General features: G+C 48.9%; 14 protein-coding genes across 14 annotated transcripts; 4 read left to right on the top strand and 10 right to left on the bottom strand.

The window, feature by feature from the left end:
- On the bottom strand, nt 1-687 carry BT62DRAFT_939259 (uncharacterized protein). Its single transcript, XM_043187689.1, has 2 exons — nt 366-687; nt 1-314 (listed from the first exon to the last, which is right to left on the bottom strand). Exon 2 carries the CDS (start codon nt 267-269, stop codon nt 48-50), a length of 222 nt encoding a protein of 73 aa, XP_043032654.1. The 5' UTR covers nt 270-314; nt 366-687; the 3' UTR covers nt 1-47.
- On the bottom strand, nt 514-1,130 carry BT62DRAFT_798471 (uncharacterized protein). The gene is made up of 3 exons (XM_043182333.1): nt 1,070-1,130; nt 806-1,001; nt 514-743 (listed from the first exon to the last, which is right to left on the bottom strand). The coding sequence occupies exons 2-3, from the start codon at nt 897-899 to the stop codon at nt 547-549; spliced, it is 291 nt and encodes a 96-aa protein (XP_043032653.1). The 5' UTR covers nt 900-1,001; nt 1,070-1,130; the 3' UTR covers nt 514-546.
- BT62DRAFT_798481 (uncharacterized protein) lies at nt 1,130-3,583 on the top strand. Its single transcript, XM_043182334.1, has 3 exons — nt 1,130-1,447; nt 1,499-1,794; nt 1,845-3,583. The coding sequence occupies exons 1-3, from the start codon at nt 1,438-1,440 to the stop codon at nt 3,543-3,545; spliced, it is 2,007 nt and encodes a 668-aa protein (XP_043032652.1). The 5' UTR covers nt 1,130-1,437; the 3' UTR covers nt 3,546-3,583.
- A 1,122-nt stretch (nt 3,584-4,705) lies between these two features.
- On the bottom strand, nt 4,706-5,687 carry BT62DRAFT_939255 (uncharacterized protein). The gene is made up of 3 exons (XM_043187688.1): nt 5,418-5,687; nt 5,129-5,367; nt 4,706-5,067 (listed from the first exon to the last, which is right to left on the bottom strand). The coding sequence occupies exons 2-3, from the start codon at nt 5,195-5,197 to the stop codon at nt 4,732-4,734; spliced, it is 405 nt and encodes a 134-aa protein (XP_043032651.1). The 5' UTR covers nt 5,198-5,367; nt 5,418-5,687; the 3' UTR covers nt 4,706-4,731.
- A 390-nt stretch (nt 5,688-6,077) lies between these two features.
- On the bottom strand, nt 6,078-6,814 carry BT62DRAFT_1014318 (uncharacterized protein; the record flags this gene model as incomplete). Its single annotated transcript, XM_043178197.1, has 2 exons — nt 6,078-6,387; nt 6,435-6,814. 2 exons carry the CDS (start codon nt 6,812-6,814, stop codon nt 6,078-6,080), a joined length of 690 nt encoding a protein of 229 aa, XP_043032650.1.
- Nucleotides 6,815-7,130: 316 nt separating this feature from the next.
- Nucleotides 7,131-7,751, bottom strand: BT62DRAFT_939253 (uncharacterized protein; the record flags this gene model as incomplete). Its single annotated transcript, XM_043187687.1, has 1 exon — nt 7,131-7,751. One exon carries the CDS (start codon nt 7,749-7,751, stop codon nt 7,131-7,133), a length of 621 nt encoding a protein of 206 aa, XP_043032649.1.
- A 1,534-nt stretch (nt 7,752-9,285) lies between these two features.
- On the top strand, nt 9,286-11,894 carry BT62DRAFT_1014316 (uncharacterized protein; the record flags this gene model as incomplete). The annotated part of the gene is made up of 6 exons (XM_043178196.1): nt 9,286-9,309; nt 9,361-9,432; nt 9,490-9,532; nt 9,610-9,772; nt 9,843-10,143; nt 10,194-11,894. 6 exons carry the CDS (start codon nt 9,286-9,288, stop codon nt 11,892-11,894), a joined length of 2,304 nt encoding a protein of 767 aa, XP_043032648.1.
- Nucleotides 11,895-13,479: 1,585 nt separating this feature from the next.
- Nucleotides 13,480-14,715, bottom strand: BT62DRAFT_798346 (SH3-domain-containing protein). The gene is made up of 4 exons (XM_043182332.1): nt 14,654-14,715; nt 14,481-14,603; nt 13,627-14,428; nt 13,480-13,574 (listed from the first exon to the last, which is right to left on the bottom strand). The coding sequence occupies exons 3-4, from the start codon at nt 14,254-14,256 to the stop codon at nt 13,494-13,496; spliced, it is 711 nt and encodes a 236-aa protein (XP_043032647.1). The 5' UTR covers nt 14,257-14,428; nt 14,481-14,603; nt 14,654-14,715; the 3' UTR covers nt 13,480-13,493.
- On the bottom strand, nt 14,481-14,975 carry BT62DRAFT_1014313 (uncharacterized protein; the record flags this gene model as incomplete). Its single annotated transcript, XM_043178195.1, has 3 exons — nt 14,481-14,603; nt 14,654-14,687; nt 14,764-14,975. The coding sequence occupies 3 exons, from the start codon at nt 14,973-14,975 to the stop codon at nt 14,481-14,483; spliced, it is 369 nt and encodes a 122-aa protein (XP_043032646.1).
- Nucleotides 14,976-15,066: 91 nt separating this feature from the next.
- On the bottom strand, nt 15,067-15,597 carry BT62DRAFT_1014312 (uncharacterized protein; the record flags this gene model as incomplete). The annotated part of the gene is made up of 2 exons (XM_043178194.1): nt 15,067-15,510; nt 15,574-15,597. 2 exons carry the CDS (start codon nt 15,595-15,597, stop codon nt 15,067-15,069), a joined length of 468 nt encoding a protein of 155 aa, XP_043032645.1.
- A 2,215-nt stretch (nt 15,598-17,812) lies between these two features.
- On the top strand, nt 17,813-19,359 carry BT62DRAFT_1014310 (uncharacterized protein; the record flags this gene model as incomplete). The annotated part of the gene is made up of 7 exons (XM_043178193.1): nt 17,813-18,109; nt 18,310-18,469; nt 18,519-18,542; nt 18,610-18,804; nt 18,853-18,977; nt 19,017-19,135; nt 19,194-19,359. 7 exons carry the CDS (start codon nt 17,813-17,815, stop codon nt 19,357-19,359), a joined length of 1,086 nt encoding a protein of 361 aa, XP_043032644.1.
- A 29-nt stretch (nt 19,360-19,388) lies between these two features.
- BT62DRAFT_798135 (uncharacterized protein) lies at nt 19,389-20,608 on the top strand. Its single transcript, XM_043182330.1, has 2 exons — nt 19,389-20,053; nt 20,101-20,608. The coding sequence occupies exons 1-2, from the start codon at nt 19,541-19,543 to the stop codon at nt 20,263-20,265; spliced, it is 678 nt and encodes a 225-aa protein (XP_043032643.1). The 5' UTR covers nt 19,389-19,540; the 3' UTR covers nt 20,266-20,608.
- A 309-nt stretch (nt 20,609-20,917) lies between these two features.
- On the bottom strand, nt 20,918-21,894 carry BT62DRAFT_939242 (uncharacterized protein). Its single transcript, XM_043187686.1, has 2 exons — nt 21,544-21,894; nt 20,918-21,492 (listed from the first exon to the last, which is right to left on the bottom strand). The coding sequence occupies exon 2, from the start codon at nt 21,445-21,447 to the stop codon at nt 21,226-21,228; it is 222 nt and encodes a 73-aa protein (XP_043032642.1). The 5' UTR covers nt 21,448-21,492; nt 21,544-21,894; the 3' UTR covers nt 20,918-21,225.
- BT62DRAFT_798192 (uncharacterized protein) lies at nt 21,692-22,175 on the bottom strand. Its single transcript, XM_043182331.1, has 2 exons — nt 21,984-22,175; nt 21,692-21,921 (listed from the first exon to the last, which is right to left on the bottom strand). Exons 1-2 carry the CDS (start codon nt 22,075-22,077, stop codon nt 21,725-21,727), a joined length of 291 nt encoding a protein of 96 aa, XP_043032641.1. The 5' UTR covers nt 22,078-22,175; the 3' UTR covers nt 21,692-21,724.
- Nucleotides 22,176-22,440: the final 265 nt, after the last annotated feature.

The raw sequence follows: 22,440 nt of genomic DNA, 5'->3' as shown, positions 1-22,440 counted from the left end.
AAGTGAATGCGGCACGTACCGTTCTTGGCTGCACCATTTGCCTTGTGTCAGGCCTCACATGAGCGTGCGCTGGTCATGACAACTCCATCAAAATTGCCCTGTGCTGTTACGGATGTGAGTTCATTGATATTCGAGAACACGGTCTCGACCACTGGAATCAAGAAAGGCGTGTTGTTTGCTGCAGTAAAGATGGCTCCATTCCTGTCCTGGCCAGTGTCGGAGGATGGCGTAGGTTCGCGAAGGAGGAGAATGTTGGCCCTGGATGTCATCGCGGTCAGCGACACGAAGGGTAATGTGACCGTTGAAATTCAATGGCATGTTTTTCTTTTATCTTTCTCTAAGCTTTTGTTGAAGGTATTATTCAGAAGGTCGACCACCACTGGAAAGAGACCTTTGCAGGGCCCAGCGATTTGGATGTGGTTTGTATCATTAATGCAAATTTCGGTATTTCTTCCTGACGTCGGATTCACAAGAGTATAAAGGTGTGCAACCCATGATCCTTTGCGAAGGTGTGACAGGATCTCCATGTTGCAGATATCGGTATTCCTAGAGGCTGTAACATGCAGGATGATATAAATGTGCGAGCAGAGAAGATGGAGAAAATGAATCTTTGAAGAGTCTCCAGAGTGACTTGTACCAAATAATATTGGTGACGGATACCACGAGGACACTAGAATACAAGAGTAAAGACAGGCGGCACAAAGAGGAAGCAGACGGCAAAAGAGATCGACAGTGAAGAACGCCTCTAGTCGGAGTTGCTGTCAGATTCATCACGTTTACATATGTAGGTAATTAAAGATATCACCATCTGCTTCTTTATCCCGTGCGATCACCGGTGATTTTTGGTTGACGGTATAAATGATCACTGAGCAGAAATAGGATCCTTGCAGCTTGCACATAAAGTAAGAGGTTGACTCGACACTAGTGCCATGCCTGCCACATCACGAGATCCCCCCCCAAAAGACTCGAACACATGGCATACTCGCAATACTCCCCACGGCCTTGGCCAATCGCAAAACCAACTCGATTAGCCCAGAATTAGCCCAACACAGGGAACAAAAACACTTACTGTAGATGATAAGTCCTCGCTCATACCTTGCTAAGGGCTTACTGTGGAATGTCATTATTAGTGAGTGTCACAGTTCAGCAGCGATTATGGCTGAAGGCAACATTGACCAGTAATCGACGACTCATCATCGCAGAACCGACTCCGGAATCGGTTGTGCAGTTGTGGTCGATGATGGTTATTCCCCCGATTATCGCCCCATAATCGACGAATCCTGATCCTCCCTATTATTGGTTCATCTGGCGTCTAGCATGCTGTTCACACGAGTACCTCGCAACAGCCCGTAGAATTCGACCTGCAACTTGCAACGCCTGCCTGCCTCGATGCAGATAATCCTTGGTTCCGCAATCCCTTGACTGCATATCTGGAAAATGGGAAATAGTACGTATTGTTGATATATTTTGTTTCGAGTACTCAGTACGACGACTTTAGTACCATCGAGAATTATTGCCCTGCTTTTCAGCCGCGTTAACAGGATTTGGAATCGCTTGTGCTCCGCTTTTTCGACTGCACAAGCAATGACGGATCCATCTGATTCTGACCAGAATGCCAACATAATTCCAGAGTCTCAAGGGGCGATACCTAATGGCAGTTCTACTGCAGAAGGTGACGGCCCTGTCCTGGAGGTAACGACACACTCGCCGCCCGACCTTAGCAGTGCAGAAACAGCTCCAGAACCCCTGAGCTGGGATTCTTATTCTGTATTCCCAGAGTCTCAGGCCCCGGAGGTAAGCCAGTTAGCAAACAAACAGAGAAGAGTTTGTTAACATATTTTCAGGACCTCACTTTCCCCGTAGTCACCATTTCTGCCTTCACTGAAACGGGCCAACAGGAGTCGTCGATCAAAGTTCCATCACAACGATCCTACACCGGTCGAAAGCCCGTAATATCATCCTCCCTCGCCGACACTCCATGCGCTACCCTCGGTGTTATGGGCCTCTTAGATCAACTGAACACCACCCTCAGAACATCACATACCCTGGACACTCGATCCATGTCCTCCACTCTCGAAGACTGCATCAAGAATAACTACGACTTTGGCACTGCATATGGCCGTCTCCGCATGGTATGGGGCATCAAAGACTGGAATGCCATCCCAGATGGGCTACGTACACGTGAAGCTCGGGACCAGGAGAGGCGACGAGATGCACTTGTCGGTAACCGGATTGTCCAACCGAATTTGGAACCTCGACGGGTCTGGGATCTATGCGCTAATCGGGTGGTGCCATGGTGGAGCAACAACGCGTTTCTATACCCGATGCCGTGGTTAAGTGCTGCATGGACTGTTCGGCCGGTATCGCATGCGTGGATGGACGCGAAGGATCGCGTCAACGTCTGGACACCTATCAATGGGAAGGAATGGCCTGTACCCATCCCAAACGATACCAACCTTGATCTCATCCGCATCGAGATGCTGAATCTTGGTGAGCAGTATGTGTGGTTGGATGTCCTCTGTTTGAGACAGGAGGGCGGGCTAAGGGAGGACCTGCGTGCAGAAGAGTGGAAGGTCGATGTGCCCACTATCGGACGTGTGTATAGGGACGCCGAAGTCGCGACCTACCTGAGTGGGCTGGGGCGGCCCTTTACTTTGAACGACGGTGACTTGGACAGTGATTGCTGTTGGTTTAGACGCGCGTGGACACTTCAGGAGGTTGGCAGGAAGAGGATCATTGTCGGGGATACACCTGATGGACCGCTGCATGCGAAACCAATAGACAAGGATGGGAACTATGATACTGAGATACTGACTAGGTTTCACAAGCAGCTGCGGTCCATCAGCGCTGTCAATCATCTGAGTCCGCGGCTGCCAGTCTCCCCCACGATATTTGAGGCCCTGTCACAGATGCAGAACCGGGTATCCACCAATCCTGTAGACAAAGTCGCGGGACTGGCATTCCCTCTGCTCCCCACGACGATACCGGTATACCAAGAGAGCGAATCTCTCGAAGATGCATGGACGGAATTGGTGAATGCAATGGATGTGGAGAATCGGGGTCGGCTGTTCATCTCGTATCCTGAACCAGGAGATACGGGCATGAAGTGGAGACCGTCATGGGAGCAGGTCATGAAGAATCCTCTGCCTGTGAACGACTGCCCCTTTATGACAATTGATTGGAAGACGAATGATAGCTGGTATAAAGGGCCCTGCATTGAAAAGGTATTTGTGCGAGGGTTGGCTCCGGGAGGTGCAGCAGAGGTTGAGCGACGTGGCGAGCTGATCATTAAAAATGCCAATCTGACGGAACATACATTCGACATCATTGCACGCCACAAGTTCCCAATACCTGAAGACATCTACACATTGCTTGGTATGGATGGATTCGATCTCCGACTGGTTCCCAAACGATATTGGGTTGTCGGGCGAAGACTATCTGACGAAAAGTTTGAGAAAGTGTCCGTGTTTGAAATAGTCTATGAAGAAGCCCAAAGGATGGAGCTTCTGGGCATTACTAAACGGTGCCGGAACATTCTTATTTGAAGTGAGTATATATTTTGTGGCTGTTCTAGATTATTACCGTTTCTCGCCTCGAGTATACATCAGGCCCATTCATAGTTCACTGCACATATATGATGGTACATCCTATCCATTGAGATACTCGCAAATGAAATATAATTAGCATTCTCCATCGTATGCATGCTTTTGCTGCGCACCAATGAAAGTCGATTTCGCTACTCTTCCTGCTCTTGCTAACTGATACGCAGAAACAGCATATTTGCGTTATGAATGGAGAGGAGGTGTATAGAAATGATGATGATGGTCAGAAGCCAAACTTGATGGTGTTGATTCCTACCACCAGAACAGCAACTCTCTTCCATCATTTGTTGGAGCTTCTTTCATCATGGTCCATCGTCAACCACTGTCTATGACCAGATCAATGACTCCAAGAAATTTGGTAAATTCAGGACACTTTTGGCAGGGATTGTTGTCGCCTGGTCGAAATGGGACTGGGTACTTGCAGCAGACACAAGGCAAGCATCGTGGCCTTGACAACTGACCAGTACTTCACCTGCTCAATTGCAGGTAGTAGCGATGCATCTCGTTCCTTCTGCTTTCCTCGGAAAAATTAAAATGACAGACACAAGCCCGGAAGGAGCCAGCCTCTACCAATCGAAGGCTTACGCAAAATTGAGACGGAGCGACTCATAGAATTTGCGATTTGTATGAACTGACCTTGGAATCTTCCCGGCTTTCTTGCTTCACAAGTTAAAACTCCGGCTGCACTCAGGACGAGGTGCTATGTCAGCATCTGTATTGTTCCCTTCTTGGTCCATTTATGACTAGGATACAAGGCATAGCCCTCATTTGTAGGGGATTCGATCGTATGACGCGCAGCTCAAACTATTTTAGTTTGTCCGTGCGACTCTGAACAGGCCTCACAAGTTGAAGTGCATCTTCTGGCGTGTTGTGCTCTCCGTATTTGAGAGAATTGGAGTTCAACCGTTATGATGCACCTGAGAAACGCTGAGGTTTCGCGGTAAGCCATACGGTTTCTAATATACTTTTTACTTATGTCAATGGCTGTAGCTACCTTTACAACAAGCACTCCGTTACCTCCGTCGCCTTGAACAACTCCGTTTAAATCTGGAAAAGATCCCATCACTATTAAACCTAAAAAATTTGCATATGTTCTGCGAGGATATTATTACTGAAGAATGGAACTTCACTATGGCATGCAGTAAGTGTGAAGCATAGTGGGCATACACGACAACCTCACCATATCTTGAATTATCCTCCGCAAAAATTGAAACCTCAGATAGAAGCAGCTGGCAATCTTCGATGTATGCGGCTGTATAGTCGTCCTCAGCGAATGTAGACGTTGGAGAGCTGATCCGCTGATGTTTAGCATCTCGTTCTTCGTCTGAGGAATTAGGCTACTGCCGCATCGTGAGCAGACTCTTTCCACTGTGGATACCAGCATAGCCAGCCAGTAGAAGGCAGTCCTCATCTTCAGTGTCGGAATCGTGCTTGGTATTGGGGCAGAAAGTGGGCGATGTTCTAGGTGATGGTTAATGTTCAACGGTCACATTACCCATGGTGTCGCTGACCACGATGACATCCAGGGCCAACGTTCTCCTCCTTCGCGAACCTACACCGTCCTCCGATAGTGGCCAGGACCGGAATGGAGCCATCTTTACTGCAGCAAACAACACCCCTTTCTCGATTCTAGTGCTCGAGACCGTGCTCATGAATATCAATGAACTCGCATCTGTAACGGCACAGGGCGATTTCGATGGAGTTGTCATGATCAGCGCACGCTCATGCGAGGCCTGACACAAGGCGAACGATGCACCCAAGAACGGTACATGTCGCATTCACTTGGTCGAATTGTGTTCTCAGTTTCAGTGACAGAATGACTGTTCTATGTCGTCGGGAAGGCTATCAGCTCGACATTCTCTCAACGTTTGAAGGAGAGACCGACGGGGCCATGGTGGATCGTGTCCTTTGCACCGTCTGCTTCCGAATTCATTCTACCCTTTCTGAAAGAAGGATTCGACATGGATTTAGTGAATATTGCTGTCATTGGACCAACCACACATTAGGATCAAAGCAATTCAATACATGAAACATTATAGACAAACCTGGAGCATAGGCATTAACAGTAATACCATAATTACCGACCTAGATCCTATGAGAGTGAACTTGGTTATATCCATGGTTAATGTCCTTGGGCAAAAACCGGCGCACGTTGCTTGCCGGCGGTGTGTCAAATCAAATACATGGGCCATCGCAGAAGTACTATATCGACCAAAATGTGAGGATATTTCCAGTGATTGAGCGCCACCTTTACGAACAAACAAAGAGGACCGGCAGATAACAACAGAGTGGGAAACTAACTTCTCAGATATCTTGCGGTCATAGTCATGCCAAGGTAATACACTGCAACAGCTCTTTGTTCCTTAACAGTAACAGCTCCGCAAGTCAAAAATATATAGTATTCAGACTGAGACCATCACGGTCTCCCTACAGAAGAATTCGCAGTCCGAATTTCCCAAGTATCCAGCACAGAGCTCAAAATCGCATTCTCGATACCAACACACCAATCCCGGTGGCGCATCCAGTTACCCGGATACCCGGATTATACTCAACATTCCCAAGAGAGATATCGCACCTGCATTCCAAATACACCACCTTGTCCCGTTCGATCCTGTCTGCATCAACCCAGGGCTCGCACCTGAGGAAAAGTGGCCTCCGCTTCCCATCGTTCTGGCTGAACCGATACAGCGGGCTCTCGAATGTTTTCAGGAAGCTCACTTCGGGACCGTTCTGCGACACCAGGAACGTCTCTTTCTGATATATGCTGAGTTTCCGTGTGCGCGGGCTGTGATAAGATGAGCTCTAGGTTGGACTCGGTGAAGAGGCACTGACCAAGATCCTCGCGATTGCGGTTGGAACGGTAATTCCTCGTGGATAGCGATCATCATTCGGATAGGGTAGGAGAATCGCCACCACCTTCCGCGGCCACAGCGGCACGGACGGCTGGTTTGTCTCGATGGCGCACTCCAGTCTGAAGGCGACCGTGAGGTCGAAGATGTTTCGGGAAGCATAGGTACAGCAGGTTGTATTCTGCGATGAGTCTGGACATTTGTGACTGCTCCGTATGCTGGCGCCGAAGTGAGAGACGTCGAGGTAAAAGCTGGAGAATTCGCAGGGAGAATTTGGCTCGCACCAGATTGGTGGGAGGGAGGATAGCCGGGTCTGTTCATGATGGAAGGAGAGCGGGAATGGATGGAGTGGATGACGATCATAGTCCGGTTTTTAAGCAGGTCCGCGCAGAGGGACAAAGGCAATATTTTGGCCAAAGAATGTGGGAGGACAAAGACAGGGGAGGCGGATCTTGGGCGCGCAACAAAGACCAGTCCGAGTGGCACTATTCATCGTCTGCCTCGTTCGCTCCATTCTGATACTCGCGATGCGAGTTCCGTCGACGTCAAATACTGCACCCTATCACTGGCTGCACGACAAAATAGACGAGTGCACAGCTCGAAATCAAATAGCTCATAGAGCAACGTCCCAATCTTCGCAATATTCTTCGACTCTGTTTGCGATCACCCGGGAATGATTTTATCTGCATTCATGAGGGATGCCACCCTCAGTGCTCGTCATTAACCATAATGGTGCCAATGGCGGTGGGAATTGGCATGGTCGGATGTAAAACGAGCACTGCGGACAGGGAGAGGATACTCTCCGCGAGGAACGCGATTGATATCTCCGTGAGCTCTCTGTTTGAATAAGAGATAGTGGGAAAATACGACATGTAGTATGCTTGTTGCCGAGTATAGAGACCGGTTTCGAACCTGAGAATGAGAATAACATAGCATGGCTGCGGATGCACCCTGGAACGTCAGACGCAGTATCGATGTACATGTCGAACTGCCTACTGCACGATTCAATTGGAGGTGGGAACATAGTCAATGGCCTCTTGAAGCATGTCAATTGCTGCCAGTCGAGAACGAAGATGCCATTGTAGTTGGGGTCCAAAGAGCAAGACACGATATCATGTAGACCGGATTGGGAATGGCGGCGGCGAAAGGGATGTGAGTCGGACAGACCGTTATTCTGTTCACGTGGCTGTGACGTATCGCGTCTATTCGTTCTTTTCTTGACATTGGTCAACATCTCGTCTGTCACAGCAGTTTGTATCTGATACAAACGCAGAACGGCAGGAGAGTTTCCAGGGTACATATTACTTGAAAAGGATCCGTTCGTTATGGAACAACGGAGAGAGCGGGATGTCGTTTTGGCAAGCTTCAGAAAATATTGCCTGACAGCAAAACAATAGACAATTCCTGGCTGAAGATACCTTGCCAAGTTTCAGAAGATGGGTGTGCCGAAGAGAAAGAGCGGGTTCACTGGTTTGATTTCGAGCGAATCCATCTGGAAGGTTCATATAAGGGCCGACTGGTCTCACAAGCATAGACCTTACCCTTCACGACGATAAGATATCCAGAAAGCTGAGTAAACAATGGTCTGGCATTGGTGAAATCCCTCGGAGCTGCCGCAATGCTACTACTGCTACTGACTTCATTTATCCCCACAAATGCGACATGTAAGAGGGAGAGGCTACGTGGTGAACTCTTCACGTCTTCTTCCTATCCAAGGTCGCAGAGAAGAGAAGAGGTAGAGTAATATCCGAATGTCATAGGGATGGGCTAAGGTCGTAGTGGGAATTTGCGCTTGTAGCTCCTGGCCTGTAACTGAATGCTGAAATATCCCAGGTAGTCTATATTCGATTGTTGTTGTCCCTATATATGTTCAAGTTAAAGTTGCTTGGAAGGAAACCCGACACACACCTTCCCTTGGCTTCAGAAGGATACCTATCCAGACATTGATAACCTTCACCCTCAAAGCCGCGTGCGTTTCCAATTTCCCTTGAGAACCTCGTCCTCGATGGGCGGCGGGTGCAGAGGAGAAAGGCCGTATCTTTGTTCCAATGAACGATGATAGGAAGGGCAGCAGTGCGAACTTGGGCTACATAAACGCTTGAATAAAATCAGATTCGGTGATCCACTGGAAGAAAACGAGTTGAAAATAAAACAGCCGGCACGATGAACATTCTGTGTATCACAATGTTTGTTCGGGCCCAATATAGCCGACGGCACTTGCCGTCTTTGCCGCTCACACCTAAACTACGCCTTCTCTATTAATATCTTCGCCTTCCTTGGCTTCATTATCACTGCTACAATATCACTACCTTCAATTGAATCACAATATCTTCAATACCAATACTGCATGATATAAGACATTTGTGCTTACGACTATCTTCTACTGGCGATTACACGACTGCCAGCTCTGGTCACCAATGCTGTCACATCCTTGTATCAATTTCTCCTCACTCTTCGCTCGCTCTCCTCATTGCCCTCCAACTATCATCGAGTCGTCTCTTCCAGATCTTGTCCCCCTCCCAACCTGACCACGCAATCTAGCCCTCTTCGAGTTCAGAAAAACCTTCTCCCAAGTTCAAACAGGTTTTTGGTGTACGTAGCTTTCCGATTTTCTTTCATTTTCGACTGACTCAGGTACAACAGATCCTCATGCTATAGCAATCCATCACGTTCACGGCACTAGCATGCCCTACGATGTTCCAATACCTGGCTCAAGGCCTTCGGTTGTGTCCACGCACGACTGCAGGAGCAGTCATTTTCCCAAAACGACATACATGGGGCTTCAGTGTATCTGAACAACGAAGAACGATATAGTTAGCATAGCGGAGAATACGATGGAGAGACACCGTAATTCAATCGTATGTTTTTCTTTCATCTTTCTCTAAGCTTTTGTTCAAGGTATTATTCAGAAGTTCGACCACCACTGGACAAAAGAGACGTTTGCGGGGCCCGGTGATCTAGATGCGGTTGGTATCATATACGTACGTGATATCATTAATGAAAATTTCAGTATTTCTTCCTGACGTCGGATTCACAAGAGTATACAGGTGTGCGGCCCATCATCGATACAAAATCTGCCTTGTATGTCGCTCTTTGTGAAGGAGTGACAGGATGGAGTCGACGCCATGATTTCCACGTGTACCCGCATGCTTTTGCAGGGCCCGAAACATGCAGGATGTCGTTGGCTTCTAACACGCTGGTTACACGAATCCCTCGCTGCACCCCGTATAATTCGACCTCTGAGTTGCAACACCTGCCTGCCTCTACGCAAACACCTTTATTCCACAACCCCGTGACTGCACATCTGGAAAATGGGAAATAGTACGTATTGTTAATCTATTTCGTTTGGAGTACTCAGTATGACGACCTTAGTACTATCGAGAATTATTAGCCTACTTTTGAGCGGTGTCAAGTCAATTTGGATTCACTTATGCTCCGTCTTTTCGAATGCATGGAAGAAGGTTTCATCTCCTGATGCAATACCCGATTCTAACCAAAATGCCAACGTAATTCCGCCTTCAGAGTCTCAAGGGGCGATACCTCATGCCAGTTCTACTGCAGAAGGTGACCGCCCTGTCTTCGAGGTAACGACGCACTCGCCGCCCAACCCGAGCAGTGCAGAAACAGCTCCAGAACCTCTGAGCTCAGATTCAGAGGCTGATACTATGTTCCCAGCGCCTCAGGCCCAGGAGGTAAGTCGGTTGGCAAACAAACAAAGAACAGTTTGTTAACATGTTTTCAGGACCTCACTTTCCCCGTAGTCACCATTTCTGCCTTCACTGAAACGGGCCAACAGGAGTCGTCGATCGAAGTTCCACTGCAACGATCCTACACCGGTCGAAAGCCCGTAATATCATCCTCCCTCGCCGACACTCCGTGCGCTACGCTCGGTGTCATGGGCCTCTTAGATCAACTGAACACCACCCTGAGAACGTCACATACCCTGGACACTCCGTCCATGTCCTCCACTCTCGAAGACTGCATCAAGAACAACTACGACTTTGGTACTGCATATGGCCGTCTCCGCGCAGCATGGGTCACCAAAGACTGGAATGACTTCCCAGATGGGCTATGTACACGTAAAGCTCAGGACCAGAAGAGGCGACGAAAAGCACTTGTCGGTAACCGGATTGTTAACCCGGAATTGGAACCTCGACGGGTCTGGGATCTATACGCTAATCGGGTGGTGCCATGGTGGAGCAGCGACGCGTCTCTACCCATGACCTCGTTAACTGCGAGTGTTCGGCCGGTATCGCACGCGTGGATGGACACGAAGGATCGCGTCGACGTCTGGACGCCTATCAATGGGAAGGAATGGCCCGTACCCATCCCAAAAGATGCCAGCCTTGACCGAATCCGGATCGAGATGCTGAATCTGGGAGCGGAATACACGTGGTTGGATGTCCTCTGTTTGGGACAGGAGGGTGGGCCAAGGGAGGACCTGCGTGCAGAAGAGTGGAAGATCGATGTACCCACTATCGGAGTCGTGTATGCGAACGCCAAAGTCGTGATCTACCTAAGTGGGCTGGGGCGGCCTTTTACTTTGAACGACGGTGACTTGGACAGTGATCGCTGTTGGTTTAGACGCGCTTGGACACTACAGGAGATTGGCGAGGAGAGGATCATTGCCGGGGATACACCTGATGGACCGCTGCATGCGAAACCAATAGACAAGTATGAGAACTATGATACTGAGATACTGACTAGGTTTCACGAGCAGCTGCGGTCCATCAGTGCTGTCTATCATCGGAATTGGTGGCTGTCAGTCACCCCCAAGATGTTTGAGGTCCTGTCAGAGATGCAGAACCGAGTATCCACCAATCCTGTGGACAAAGTCGCGGGACTGGCATTCCCTCTGGTCCCCATAACGATACCGGCATACCGAGAGAGTGAATCTCTCGAAGATGCATGGACGGAATTGGTGAATGCAATGTCTGTGCGGAATCGGGGCGAGCTGTTCTTCTGGTATCATGGACCAGGGGATACAGGCACGAAGTGGAGACCGTCATGGGAGCAGGTCATGAAGAAGCCTCTGCCTGTGGGCCAGTACTACTCCGGGATGGCAGTTCATTGGGATAGGGAGATGAATGATAATTGGTTTGAAGGGTCCTGCATTGAAAAGGTATTTGTGCGAGGGTTGGCCGCGGGAAGTGTGGAAAAGGTTAAGCGACGTGGCAAGCTGATCATTAAAGATGCCAATGGGGCGGAACATACATTTGACATCATTGCACGCCACAAGTTCCCAATACCTGAAGACATCTACACATTGCTTGGTATGGATGTATTTGGTCTCCGACTGATTCCGAAACAATGTTGGGTTGTCGGGCGAAGACTATCTGACGAAAAGTTTGAGAAAATGTCCGTGTTTGAAATGGTTGATGACGAGGTACGGAGGCTGAAGCGTCTGCGCATTACTAAAGAGCATCGGAACATTCTTATTTGAGGTGAGTACATATTTTGTGGCCGTCCTAGATTAGTACCATTTCTCACCTCGAGTATACACCAGGCCATTCGTAGTTCACTGTACATATACGATGGTACATCCCATCCATTAAGGTACTCACAAATGAAATATAATTAGCATTCTCCATTGTATGCATGCTTTTGCTGTGCACCAATGAAAACTGATTTCACCACTCTTCCTGCTCTTGCTAACTGATATACAGAAATAGCATATCTGTGTTATAAATTGAGAAGATATGTAGAAATTGGTGATGATAGTAAGATGCCAGGCTTATGGTGTTGATCCCTACCATCGTAACAGCGACTCTCCCCCAACATTTCTTGGAGCCTCCTTCATCATGGTCCAATGTCAACCACTGTCTATGACGAGGTCAATGAGTCCAAGACATTTCGTAAAATCAGGATTCTTTCGGCGGGAATCGTCGTCGCATGCTCAAACTGTGACTGGGTACCAGCAGCGGACACAGTTGAAGCATCGTGGCAGTGACAACTGACCAGTACTTCACCTGCTCAATTGCAGCACTATGTCAACGTTTGTATTGTTCCCTTCTTGGTCCATTTCTGACTAGGATAAAAGGTGTAGCCCTTATTTGTAGGGGATTCGATGATATGATGCGCAGCTCAAACTATTTTAGTTTTCCCGCGCGACTCTGAACAGGTCTCACAAGTACTTACCACTGCGATCTCTGCAGATTGAGATCGGCAAGGCTGCTCGTAGCTACACGTGAAAGCTTCGCCTCGCTACTGCTCTTCTATTTGTCATCATACAAGTCTCGTGTACCCCAAGGCAGAACAGACTCGTGTCCAAAGTAAGAAGATGGCTCTACCGGCCCTTGGCAGGGAATATTTGTGTCAAATACAGTACGACTTGCTCTTTGCACGGTTTCAGTGATTGCATTGTCGGACGAGGAAGGTGCAATGATGGCGACGGTGAACAAGGAGGGGGGGGTTACTAGCAGCAAGGTCACATATCACCAACACCAGCGGGAGAGGGGTCGATGCGCAACGTGTTTTCGCCTGTCGTCGTTGTATCAGGGATGAAGGTCTCCGAGTCGGCAATTGCCTTTCGACCTAACGTCGATCAAGTGTAGGTGCGCTTCAGGAGCTGAAAGAACATGAGTCAGTACGAATGATCGAGGGGCCAACTTCGTACGCGCCAATAGCTCGTTGCAGCAGGAAAGAAGGAGGAGTCGATGTTGCTGAGACGCAAGGCGAGTACGTACGTCCTTGTTGAGCGCCGGAGCTTCGGCGGCGCATCGAGGAAATCAATCTTCCTCCATCGATTCCGTCCGTTAGACTGTTGTCCGAGCCTTAGATGAGGTTTTCGTTGTCCCGGCGGTCGCGATCCGCTTCATGGTTGTTTCGCGTCTGCAATGTCCACTCCTTTGCGAGCATCCGAGTCCAGGATCATTTTTCTCTGTGCGACCAAAAGTTCCTCGTGGGTCAAGAGAGCGATTCTTTGGCATTTATGTTCGAGGATAGTCTGAAGTACAAGCACACAAATCTGATGGAGCAAAAAAGAAAGTCCTCGTTCAATGCGAATATGGTATAGAGTCAATAAATAAATAATACGATGCAATTAGAATATTGCTCTAACCAGGCCACCGCCAATAGCAGCCCCAGCACCGAATCCTACACCTCCAGCTGCAGAGTGGGCCATCTAAACAACACATAAGAAAATCCCGACCCCTAAAAAGAAAGGCCCAGCGCACCGTATTACCGTACTTGCCAAACTTGCTCTTCTTTCCATCCTGACCCACGTCCTGCTGAAGACCAACGGAGTTCGTACCTGCCCCAGGAGGCGGGGGCGCGTTGGCGCTTGAATGAGCAGCCATGAACGGCTTGTACTCTTTCTTCTCTGTGGGAGCCGGAGGTACCGATCGAACACCGGTCGGTGGGGTGAACGCAGGAGGTAGGGTCCGGGGAGCAGGCGCAGGCGTAGGTGCTGGTGCGATCTTCTCGACGTAGTTAGCTGGGAAGAGAGCCCTACGGCCGCCATACTCCCCGAGCCACCAGTCGGCGTTGGTCTCTTCGACGATGGTGATGATGTCCCCAGCTGCGAATGAGAGGTCGTCGCGGTCAGAGGCGTCGAGGTTGTATGCCCACAAAGCTTTGGCTTGCACGACCGCTGGTGCTGGTGCTGGTGCTGGTGGGGGCAGGGAGGGCAACCTAAAGGGGGTCGAACGAACAGGCGCCGGTGTCGAGGCCGTCGTTGATTGGAGAGAGGATAGTTTTCTCTGCAGACCGGCAGCCTCTCCTTGAGTGACGTACCCGTTGGCGACGAGGAAATCAACGTTGGAGGCCGTCTGCGAGACGATGTGAATGAGGAGCGTCGTCTCCATCGTCGTCGTCGTGGTGAAAGAGCAGGGAAGGGCAGTGAACGTTTTATTATTTCCCACCGGCTAACTCTAGCTGTAAATCATACAATCTAATTGAATGCCGAGGGAACTTAAACCTTTAAAAAATATGAAATCTCGAACTACAACCTAGCTCTCCTAGAAAAAAGGGTGTTGTCTATCAACTGCTCTTTGCTATACCACGACAAACCAAATTCACATGAACTCACTCATTCACACCAAAAGAAAGCATAGAACAGTGCAATGAATTGGGGTAGAGAAAAAATACAGCGTCGCAAGTCCATATACGCGACATTCTCTACCGTCCAATACGGAACCCAATACTGACCATCCTAAGGACTCAGTGAGCATCAAATTCACGAACCACGAGTAAAGAACGTACCGTAGCATGTACGAACGTCCATACTGTAAAATAGCTGTCGAGATCATTCAATCACTCGCTACACAAACATCCATCAGACCGAGTCAAGCAAAATCCAACAGTGTCCTCACAGGAGGGAAAGCGTGATATCACCATTGACCTTGGCCTGGATGGCGATCTCCACCTCCAAGTTGAGGTCCAAGCGCAGCTTCAGAGCCTCCTTTTGCTTGCCGACACCACCCCTTCCGAGTCCAGTGTTGGAGCTGCCGAGGGCACGACCAGAAGACTCGGCGGATTCGTTGGGTGCGCCGAAGATAGACGGAGTAGCGGTGCGAGCAGACATGGTTGTTTATGATAAAGGAGTAATTCGTGGTTGGCTGGCCTTTTAACGGCCAGTACTGACTTGTCGTAATTCGCACGTCGAGGCCTGTACGTTAGCTTCTTGAAGACAACACGAGAGCAGGAGAAGGAGAAAAAGCATCCGTCACTTTCGCGACGAGGGTACAAAGCGAGGCCTGGTCTTCCATTTTACGCCGCCTCACGGGAAGAAGTAAAAATTTTCGCAGACAGCGGCAGAAACGAGGGAGGTCTCCAACTCGAGTAATGGATCCAGAACAAATATCCCTCTTCGTCGTCGGACGTGGTGACCGTAACAGGCAAAGTGGATGGTGGCTGTGCGGTATCGACTTTGACCTCTGACCACGATGACGACGGGGCGTCTGTACGAAGACTACTGCTTCCATAACAGCCTTCTTCTTCGATAATGAGCAAGCAACGAAGAGATCCTGTCCGCTGACATGGAGCACTTGGTGGTAGACAATGTCGTTACCTTCTAGAGAGGTTCTTGGTGCGTAGCCAGAATATCTGCCGTTTCTTTTCTAATTCGAGTGTGCAGCTTCCAATATATTATCCGGCGAGTAACCAGGATCAAAGCGATTTACCCAGAATGCAAGTCCTAGGGACATCGGTGTGTATCTTTTAGTTTTTGTGATTAGTCCCAGCTGACTGATATTTTCGCTAGCGTATCTCTGTGACGGACAAGATTCTTCATTACATCCCACTTGTGATGGTAGATATCGACGCGTGTCATGAGGAATTTGATGCTCAAACCATCTTCATCAATATTCCATCCCTCCGCTTTTTCCAATAATTCCCAAAGCCATTCGATCATCATGCGCGGTGCTTCTTTATTGTTACGTTCAATTCTTCAATTCTGTCTATCTCCATTGGCGAAGAATGAAGCAAGAAGGAGAGGGTGCAACATCATATGGTACAATTGCGCTGCCAACATCGGTGATGCCTTTCCCAGCCCATATTGTCGCCTTACTTCCTCCCGCACCTGTTTCGCAACATTCTGGTTCTGCGTCACACCTAGCACCAACGAATGAGTGAATGTTGCGTACAGTGGAGAGTGAGGGAGAAGAAAAACAAGAGTTCTTTCCGCCATTTTCACCCTTCTTACTCACACCGCCTCGCAGACGGCCTCGAACATCGACTTCCTTGTTGCCAACGGGTTCGTCACCCAAGCAGAGGCTGCCGGTCTGCAGAGAAAACTATCGTTTCTCCAGGCCTTGACACCGGCTCCTGTCCGTTCTTCCCCGACTGTTAGGTCGCCCTCCCTGCTACCAGCACCAGCGGTCCATCTATGGGTATACAACCTCGACCCCGATGACCTCTCATTTGCAGCTGGGGACATCATCACCACACCCGCTTCTGTATGCTCGCCAGCGAGCCAAACAGACCTCGTTCATTATTCAGCGACTCCAGCTGTTCATGAAACTTTGCTAGTATCTCCTCATCTTCATAGTTTCTCCCATCCATTGGCTTGACGTGCAGCAGGCCATTGGGTGTATCTCCCTCGACGATCTTCTCATGGCCAGTTTCCTTCAGTGTCCATGCATGTTGATGCCATCGATGACTGGCCAAGTGGCTGGCTTTTAGTTATCAGCGTATCCATCCCATCTAGGTGAATGTGCACAAATTCTTGAATCATATGCTGGTACTGACGTCGCCGTTGCTCAGAGGACCTTAGATACGAGTGAAAGCTCTTCAGCATCTCCCCCTTGGAGTTTTCCTTCCTTTCTATTCGCTTGACACGGTGCAGCGGTCCGTCAGGTGTATCCCTAGCTATGATCCTATCACAGTCCCCGATCTCCTGTAATGTCTGGGCGCGCCTAAACCAACACCGATCACACTGCAAATCGCCCGTCTTTAAGCTCAGAGGACGAGTATTTTGTTGATCCACATCGCAGGCTGCTAAAGTGATTATCGACAGAACAAATAGATATATAGGCCTGGAAGGCGTTACTTTCGAAGGCGGATATGCACTGGTGGTCTGAGAGCAAGCGTCGTGAACACTCCAGAATCATGTCGTAATCAGAAACCAGTCACCTCCAAGGAATCGAGTTGAAGAGCTGCAAATAGTCGCATATATGCAGCTACACTGAAACCCCATGTATGCCGTTTTGGGGAAACGATTGCTCCTGCAGTCGTGCGTGGACACAACTGAAGGCCTTGAACTAGGTATTGGAACACCGTAGGGCATGCTGGTGCCGTGAACATGATAGATTGCTATAGCATGGTGTACGTACCTTTCCGATTTTCCTTCAGTTTTGACTGACTCTGGTACGACAGGTCAGTTGGGAGAAGGATTTTCTGAACTCAGAGGGCTAGATTGGGTGGTCAGGTTGGGAGGGGGACAAGATCTGGAAGAGATGACTTGATGAGAGTTGGAGGGCAATGAGGAGAGCGAGTGCAGAGTGAGGAAAAATTGGTACAAGGATGTGACAGCATTATGGGCGACCAGAGCTGGCAGTCGTGGTCAGTTGCAGTTCTGTAATTGCCAGTAGAAAATAGTCGTACGCACCACATCCGCTCGACTCCATATAGAAGAAAGGTCCTAAAAATGCAACCATCTCTTCTTGAGGTTCGTTACCCCACTACGAATTGAATGGAGACCGATGATTCTGGTTCAGGACCTTGTTGAATTTGGGAGGCGCAACTACCAGGATCTCCGCAGCACAAGTGTTTTATATCATGTAGCATTGGTTTTGAAGATATTGTGATTCAATTGAAGGTAGTGATAATGAAGCCAAGGAAGGCGAAGATACCAATAGAGAAGACGTAGTTTCGGTGTGAGCGGCAAAGACGGCAAGCGCCGTCGGCCATATTCGGCCTGCCATGACTTTTGAACAAACATTGCGACACACAGAATGTTCATCGTGCCAGCTGTTGTATTTTGAACTCGTTTTCTTCCAGTGGATCACCGACTATCTGGATTTATTCAAGCCTTTATGTGGCCCAAGTTCGCACTGCTGCCCTTCCTGTCATCGTTCATTCCAACAAAGATACGGCCTTTCTCCTGTGCGCGCGCAGCACATCGAAGACCAGGTTCTCAAGGGAAATTGGAAACGCACGCGGCTTTGGATAAAGGTTATCAACGTCTGGATAGGTATCCTTCTAAAGCCAAGCGAAGGTGTGAGTCGGGTTTCCTTCCAAGCCATTTTAACTTGAACATATATAGGGACAACAACAATCGAATATAGACTACCTGGGATATTTCAGCATCCAGTCACAGGCCAGCAGCTACAAGCGCAAATTTCTGATTACGACCTTGGCCCATCCTTATGACATTCGGACATTACTCCACCTCTTCTCTTCTCTGCGACCGTGGATAGGGAGAAGACGTGAACAGTTCACCGCGGAGCCTCTCCCTCTTACATGTTGCATTTGTGGGGATAAATGAAGTCGGTAGTCGCATGGCGGCAGCTCCGAGGGATTTCACCAATGCCAGAACACAGTTTACTCAGCTTTCTGGATATCTTATCGTCGTGAAGGGTAAGGTCTATGCTTGTGAGACCAGTCGACCCTTATATGAACCTTCCAGATGGATTCGGTCGACATCAAACCAGTGAGCCCGCTCTTTCTCTTCTGCACACCCATATTCTCAAACTTGGCAAGGTATCTTCAGCTCTAAGGAATTGTCTATTGTCTCGCTGTCAACCAACATTTTCTGCAACTTGCCAAAACGATATCCCGCTCTCTTTGTCGTCCCACGACCAACGTATCCTTCTTTCAAGTTATATGCACCCTGGAAACTCCTGTCGGTGCTGTGACAGACGAGACGTTGACCAATGTCGCCAAGAAAAGAACAAATACACGCGACATGTCATGTGCACGTGATCGGAGTCACAGTCTCTTCGACTCACACACCTTTTGAGACCGCCATTCCCAGTCCGATCTACAGGATATAATGTCTCGTTTTTGGACCCCAACTACAATGTCACCTTCCTCGCCTTCCTTCTTGACTGCCAGCAGCCATACAGCTGAGAGTACCAGTGAGAAAGTGTGTGGTTAGTATGTTTAGGTTTGACTATCTTCCCAGTTCCAATTCAATCGTGCGATAGGCAGTTTGACGTGGACATCGATACTGCATCTAACTTTCCATGGTGCATCCACAGCCGTACCATGCTATTCTTGTCCTCGGGGTCGAAACCGGTCTCTGTACCTGACAACGATCATACTATGTCTGGTATTTTCCCACCGTCTCTTATTCAAACAGAAAACTCACGGAGACATCAATCGCCTTCCTTGCGGAGAGTAATCTCTCTGTCGGCCGTGCTCGTTTTACATCCGACCACGCCAATTCTGACCGCCATAGGCACCGGCTGACGACGAACACCGAGGGTGGCATTCCTCATGAGGCAGATAAAACTACTCCCGGATGATCGCAAAGAGAGTCGAAGATTATTGCGTTCCCGAAGATTAGGACATTGCTCTATGAGCTGTTTGATTTCGAGCTGTGCACTCATCTACTTTTGTCGTGCAGCCAGTGATAGAGCGCAGCATTTCACTGAGACGGAGCTCGTATCGCAAGTATGAGAATGCAGCGAACAAGCCAGATGATGAATGGTGCCACTCGGACTGGTCCTTGTTGGGCGCCTAAGATCCGCCTCCCCTGTCTTTGTCCTCCCACATTCTTTGGCCAAAATATTGCCTTTGTCCCTCTGCGCGGACCTGCTTAAAAACGATCTGGACTATGATCGTCATCCACTCCATCCATTCCCGCTTTCCTTCCATCATGAACAGACCCGGCTATCCTCCCTCCCACCAATCTGGTGCGAGCCAACTTGTCCGTGCGAATTCTCCAGCGTTTACCTCGACGTCTCTCACTTCGGCCCCAGCACACGGAGCAGTTACAAATGTCCAGACTCATCGCAGAATGGAACCTGCTGTACCTATGCCTCCCGAAACATCTTCGACCTCACGGTCGCCTTCAGGCTAGAGCGCACCATCGAGACAAACCAGCCGTCTGTGTCGCTGTGGCCGCGGAAGGTGCAAGTTGCGATTTTCCTACCCTATCCGAATGATGATCGCTGTCCACGCAGAATTACCGTTCCAACTGCAATCGCAAAGATCTTGGTCAGTGCCTCTTCACCAAGTCCAAGCTAGAGCTCATTTTATCACAGCCTGCGTGCACGGAAACTCAGTATATATCAGAAAGAGACGTTCCTGGTGTCGCAGAACGGTCCCGAAGTGAGCTTCCTGAAAATGTTCGAGAGCCCACTTTATCGGTTCAGCCGGAACGATGGGAAGCGGAGGCGACTTTTCCTCAGGTGCGAGCCCTGGGTTGATGCGGGCAGGATTGAACCGGACAAGGTGGTGTGATGTCTCTCTTGGGAATGTTGAGTATAATCTGGGTAACTGGATGCGCCACCGGGATTGGTGTGTTGGTATCGAGAACGCGATTTTGAGTTCAGTGCTGGATGCTTGGGAAATTCGGACTGCGAATTCTTCTGTGGGAAGATCGTGATGGTCTCAGTCTGAATACTATATATTTTTGACCTGCGGAGCTGTTACTGTTAACGAAGAAAGAGCCGTCGCAGTGTATTACCTTGGCATGACTATGACCTCAAGATATCCGAGAAGTTAGTTTCCTACTCCGTCGTTTTCTGCCGGTCCTCTTTGTTTGTTCGTAAACGTGGCGCTCAATCACTGGAAATATACTTCTGTGATGGCCGATGTATTTGATTTGACACATCGCCGGAAAGCAAGGTGCGCCGGTTTTTGCCCAAGGACATTAACCACGGATATAACCAAGTTCACTCTCACAGGATCTCCTAACCTACCAGTATATGGTGCCTCCAAGTGCACTATACGTGGGCTCACACAGTGTGCCGGTGGGACCGCGCCTCCTGCAGGTGAACATTGCACTTATTCTCAACTATACATGGTTAGTGCATGAGGTCGATAAATACGGTATCACTGTTAATGCCTATGCTCCAGGTTTGTCTGTAATGTTTCATGTATTGCATTGCCTTGATACTAATGCATGGTTGGTCCAATGACAGCAATATTCACTAAATCCATGTCGAACCCTTCCTTCAGAAAGGGTAGAACGAATTCGGCAGCAGATGGTGCAAAGAACACGATCCACCATGGCCCTGTCGGTCTCTCCTTCAAACATTGAGAGAATGTCCAGCTGATAGCCTTCCCGACGACATAGAACGGACATTCTGTCGCTGAAATCGAGAACAAGATCCGAGCAAGTGAATGCGGCACGTACCGTTCTTGGCTGCACCATTTGCCTTGTGTCAGGCCTCACATGAGCGTGCGCTGGTCATGACAACTCCATCAAAATTGCCCTGTGCTGTTACGGATGTGAGTTCATTGATATTCGAGAACACGGTCTCGACCACTGGAATCAAGAAAGGCGTGTTGTTTGCTGCAGTAAAGATGGCTCCATTCCTGTCCTGGCCAGTGTCGGAGGATGGCGTAGGTTCGCGAAGGAGGAGAATGTTGGCCCTGGATGTCATCGCGGTCAGCGACACGAAGGGTAATGTGACCGTTGAAATTCAATGGCATGTTTTTCTTTTATCTTTCTCTAAGCTTTTGTTGAAGGTATTATTCAGAAGGTCGACCACCACTGGAAAGAGACCTTTGCAGGGCCCAGCGATCTGGATGTGGTTTGTATCATTAATGCAAATTTCGGTATTTCTTCCTGACGTCGGATTCACAAGAGTATAAAGGTGTGCAACCCATGATCCTTTGCGAAGGTGTGACAGGATCTCCATGTTGCAGATATCGGTATTCCTAGAGGCTGTAACATGCAGGATGATATAAATGTGCGAACAGACAAGATGGAGAAAATGAATCTTTGAAGAGTCTCCAGAGTGACTTGTACCAAATAATATTGGTGACGGATACCACGAGGACACTAGAATACAAGAGTAAAGACAGGCGGCACAAAGAGGAAGCAGACGGCAAAAGAGATCGACAGTGAAGAACGCCTCTAGTCGGAGTTGCTGTCAGATTCATCACGTTTACATATGTAGGTAATTAAAGATATCACCATCTGCTTCTTTATCCCGTGCGATCACCGGTGATTTTTGGTTGACGGTATAAATGATCACTGAGCAGAAATAGGATCCTTGCAGCTTGCACATAAAGTAAGAGGTTGACTCGACACTAGTGCCATGCCTGCCACATCACGAGAGCCCCCCCCAAAAGACTCGAACACATGGCATACTCGCAATACTCCCCACGGCCTTGGCCAATCGCAAAACCAACTCGATTAGCCCTAGAATTAGCCCAACACAGGGAACAAAAACACTTACTGTAGATGATAAGTCCTCGCTCATACCTTGCTAAGGGCTTACTGTGGAATGTCATTATTAGTGAGTGTCACAGTTCAGCAGCGATTATGGCTGAAGGCAACATTGACCAGTAATCGACGACTCATCATCGCAGAACCGACTCCGGAATCGGTTGTGCAGTTGTGGTCGATGATGGTTATTCCCCCGATTATC

Source organism: Guyanagaster necrorhizus, assembly GCF_019112545.1.
Source record: "Guyanagaster necrorhizus MCA 3950 unplaced genomic scaffold BT62scaffold_92, whole genome shotgun sequence".
In the NCBI taxonomy this organism is placed as follows: domain Eukaryota; kingdom Fungi; phylum Basidiomycota; class Agaricomycetes; order Agaricales; family Physalacriaceae; genus Guyanagaster; species Guyanagaster necrorhizus.
This window is presented reverse-complemented; position numbering and strand designations above follow the sequence as displayed.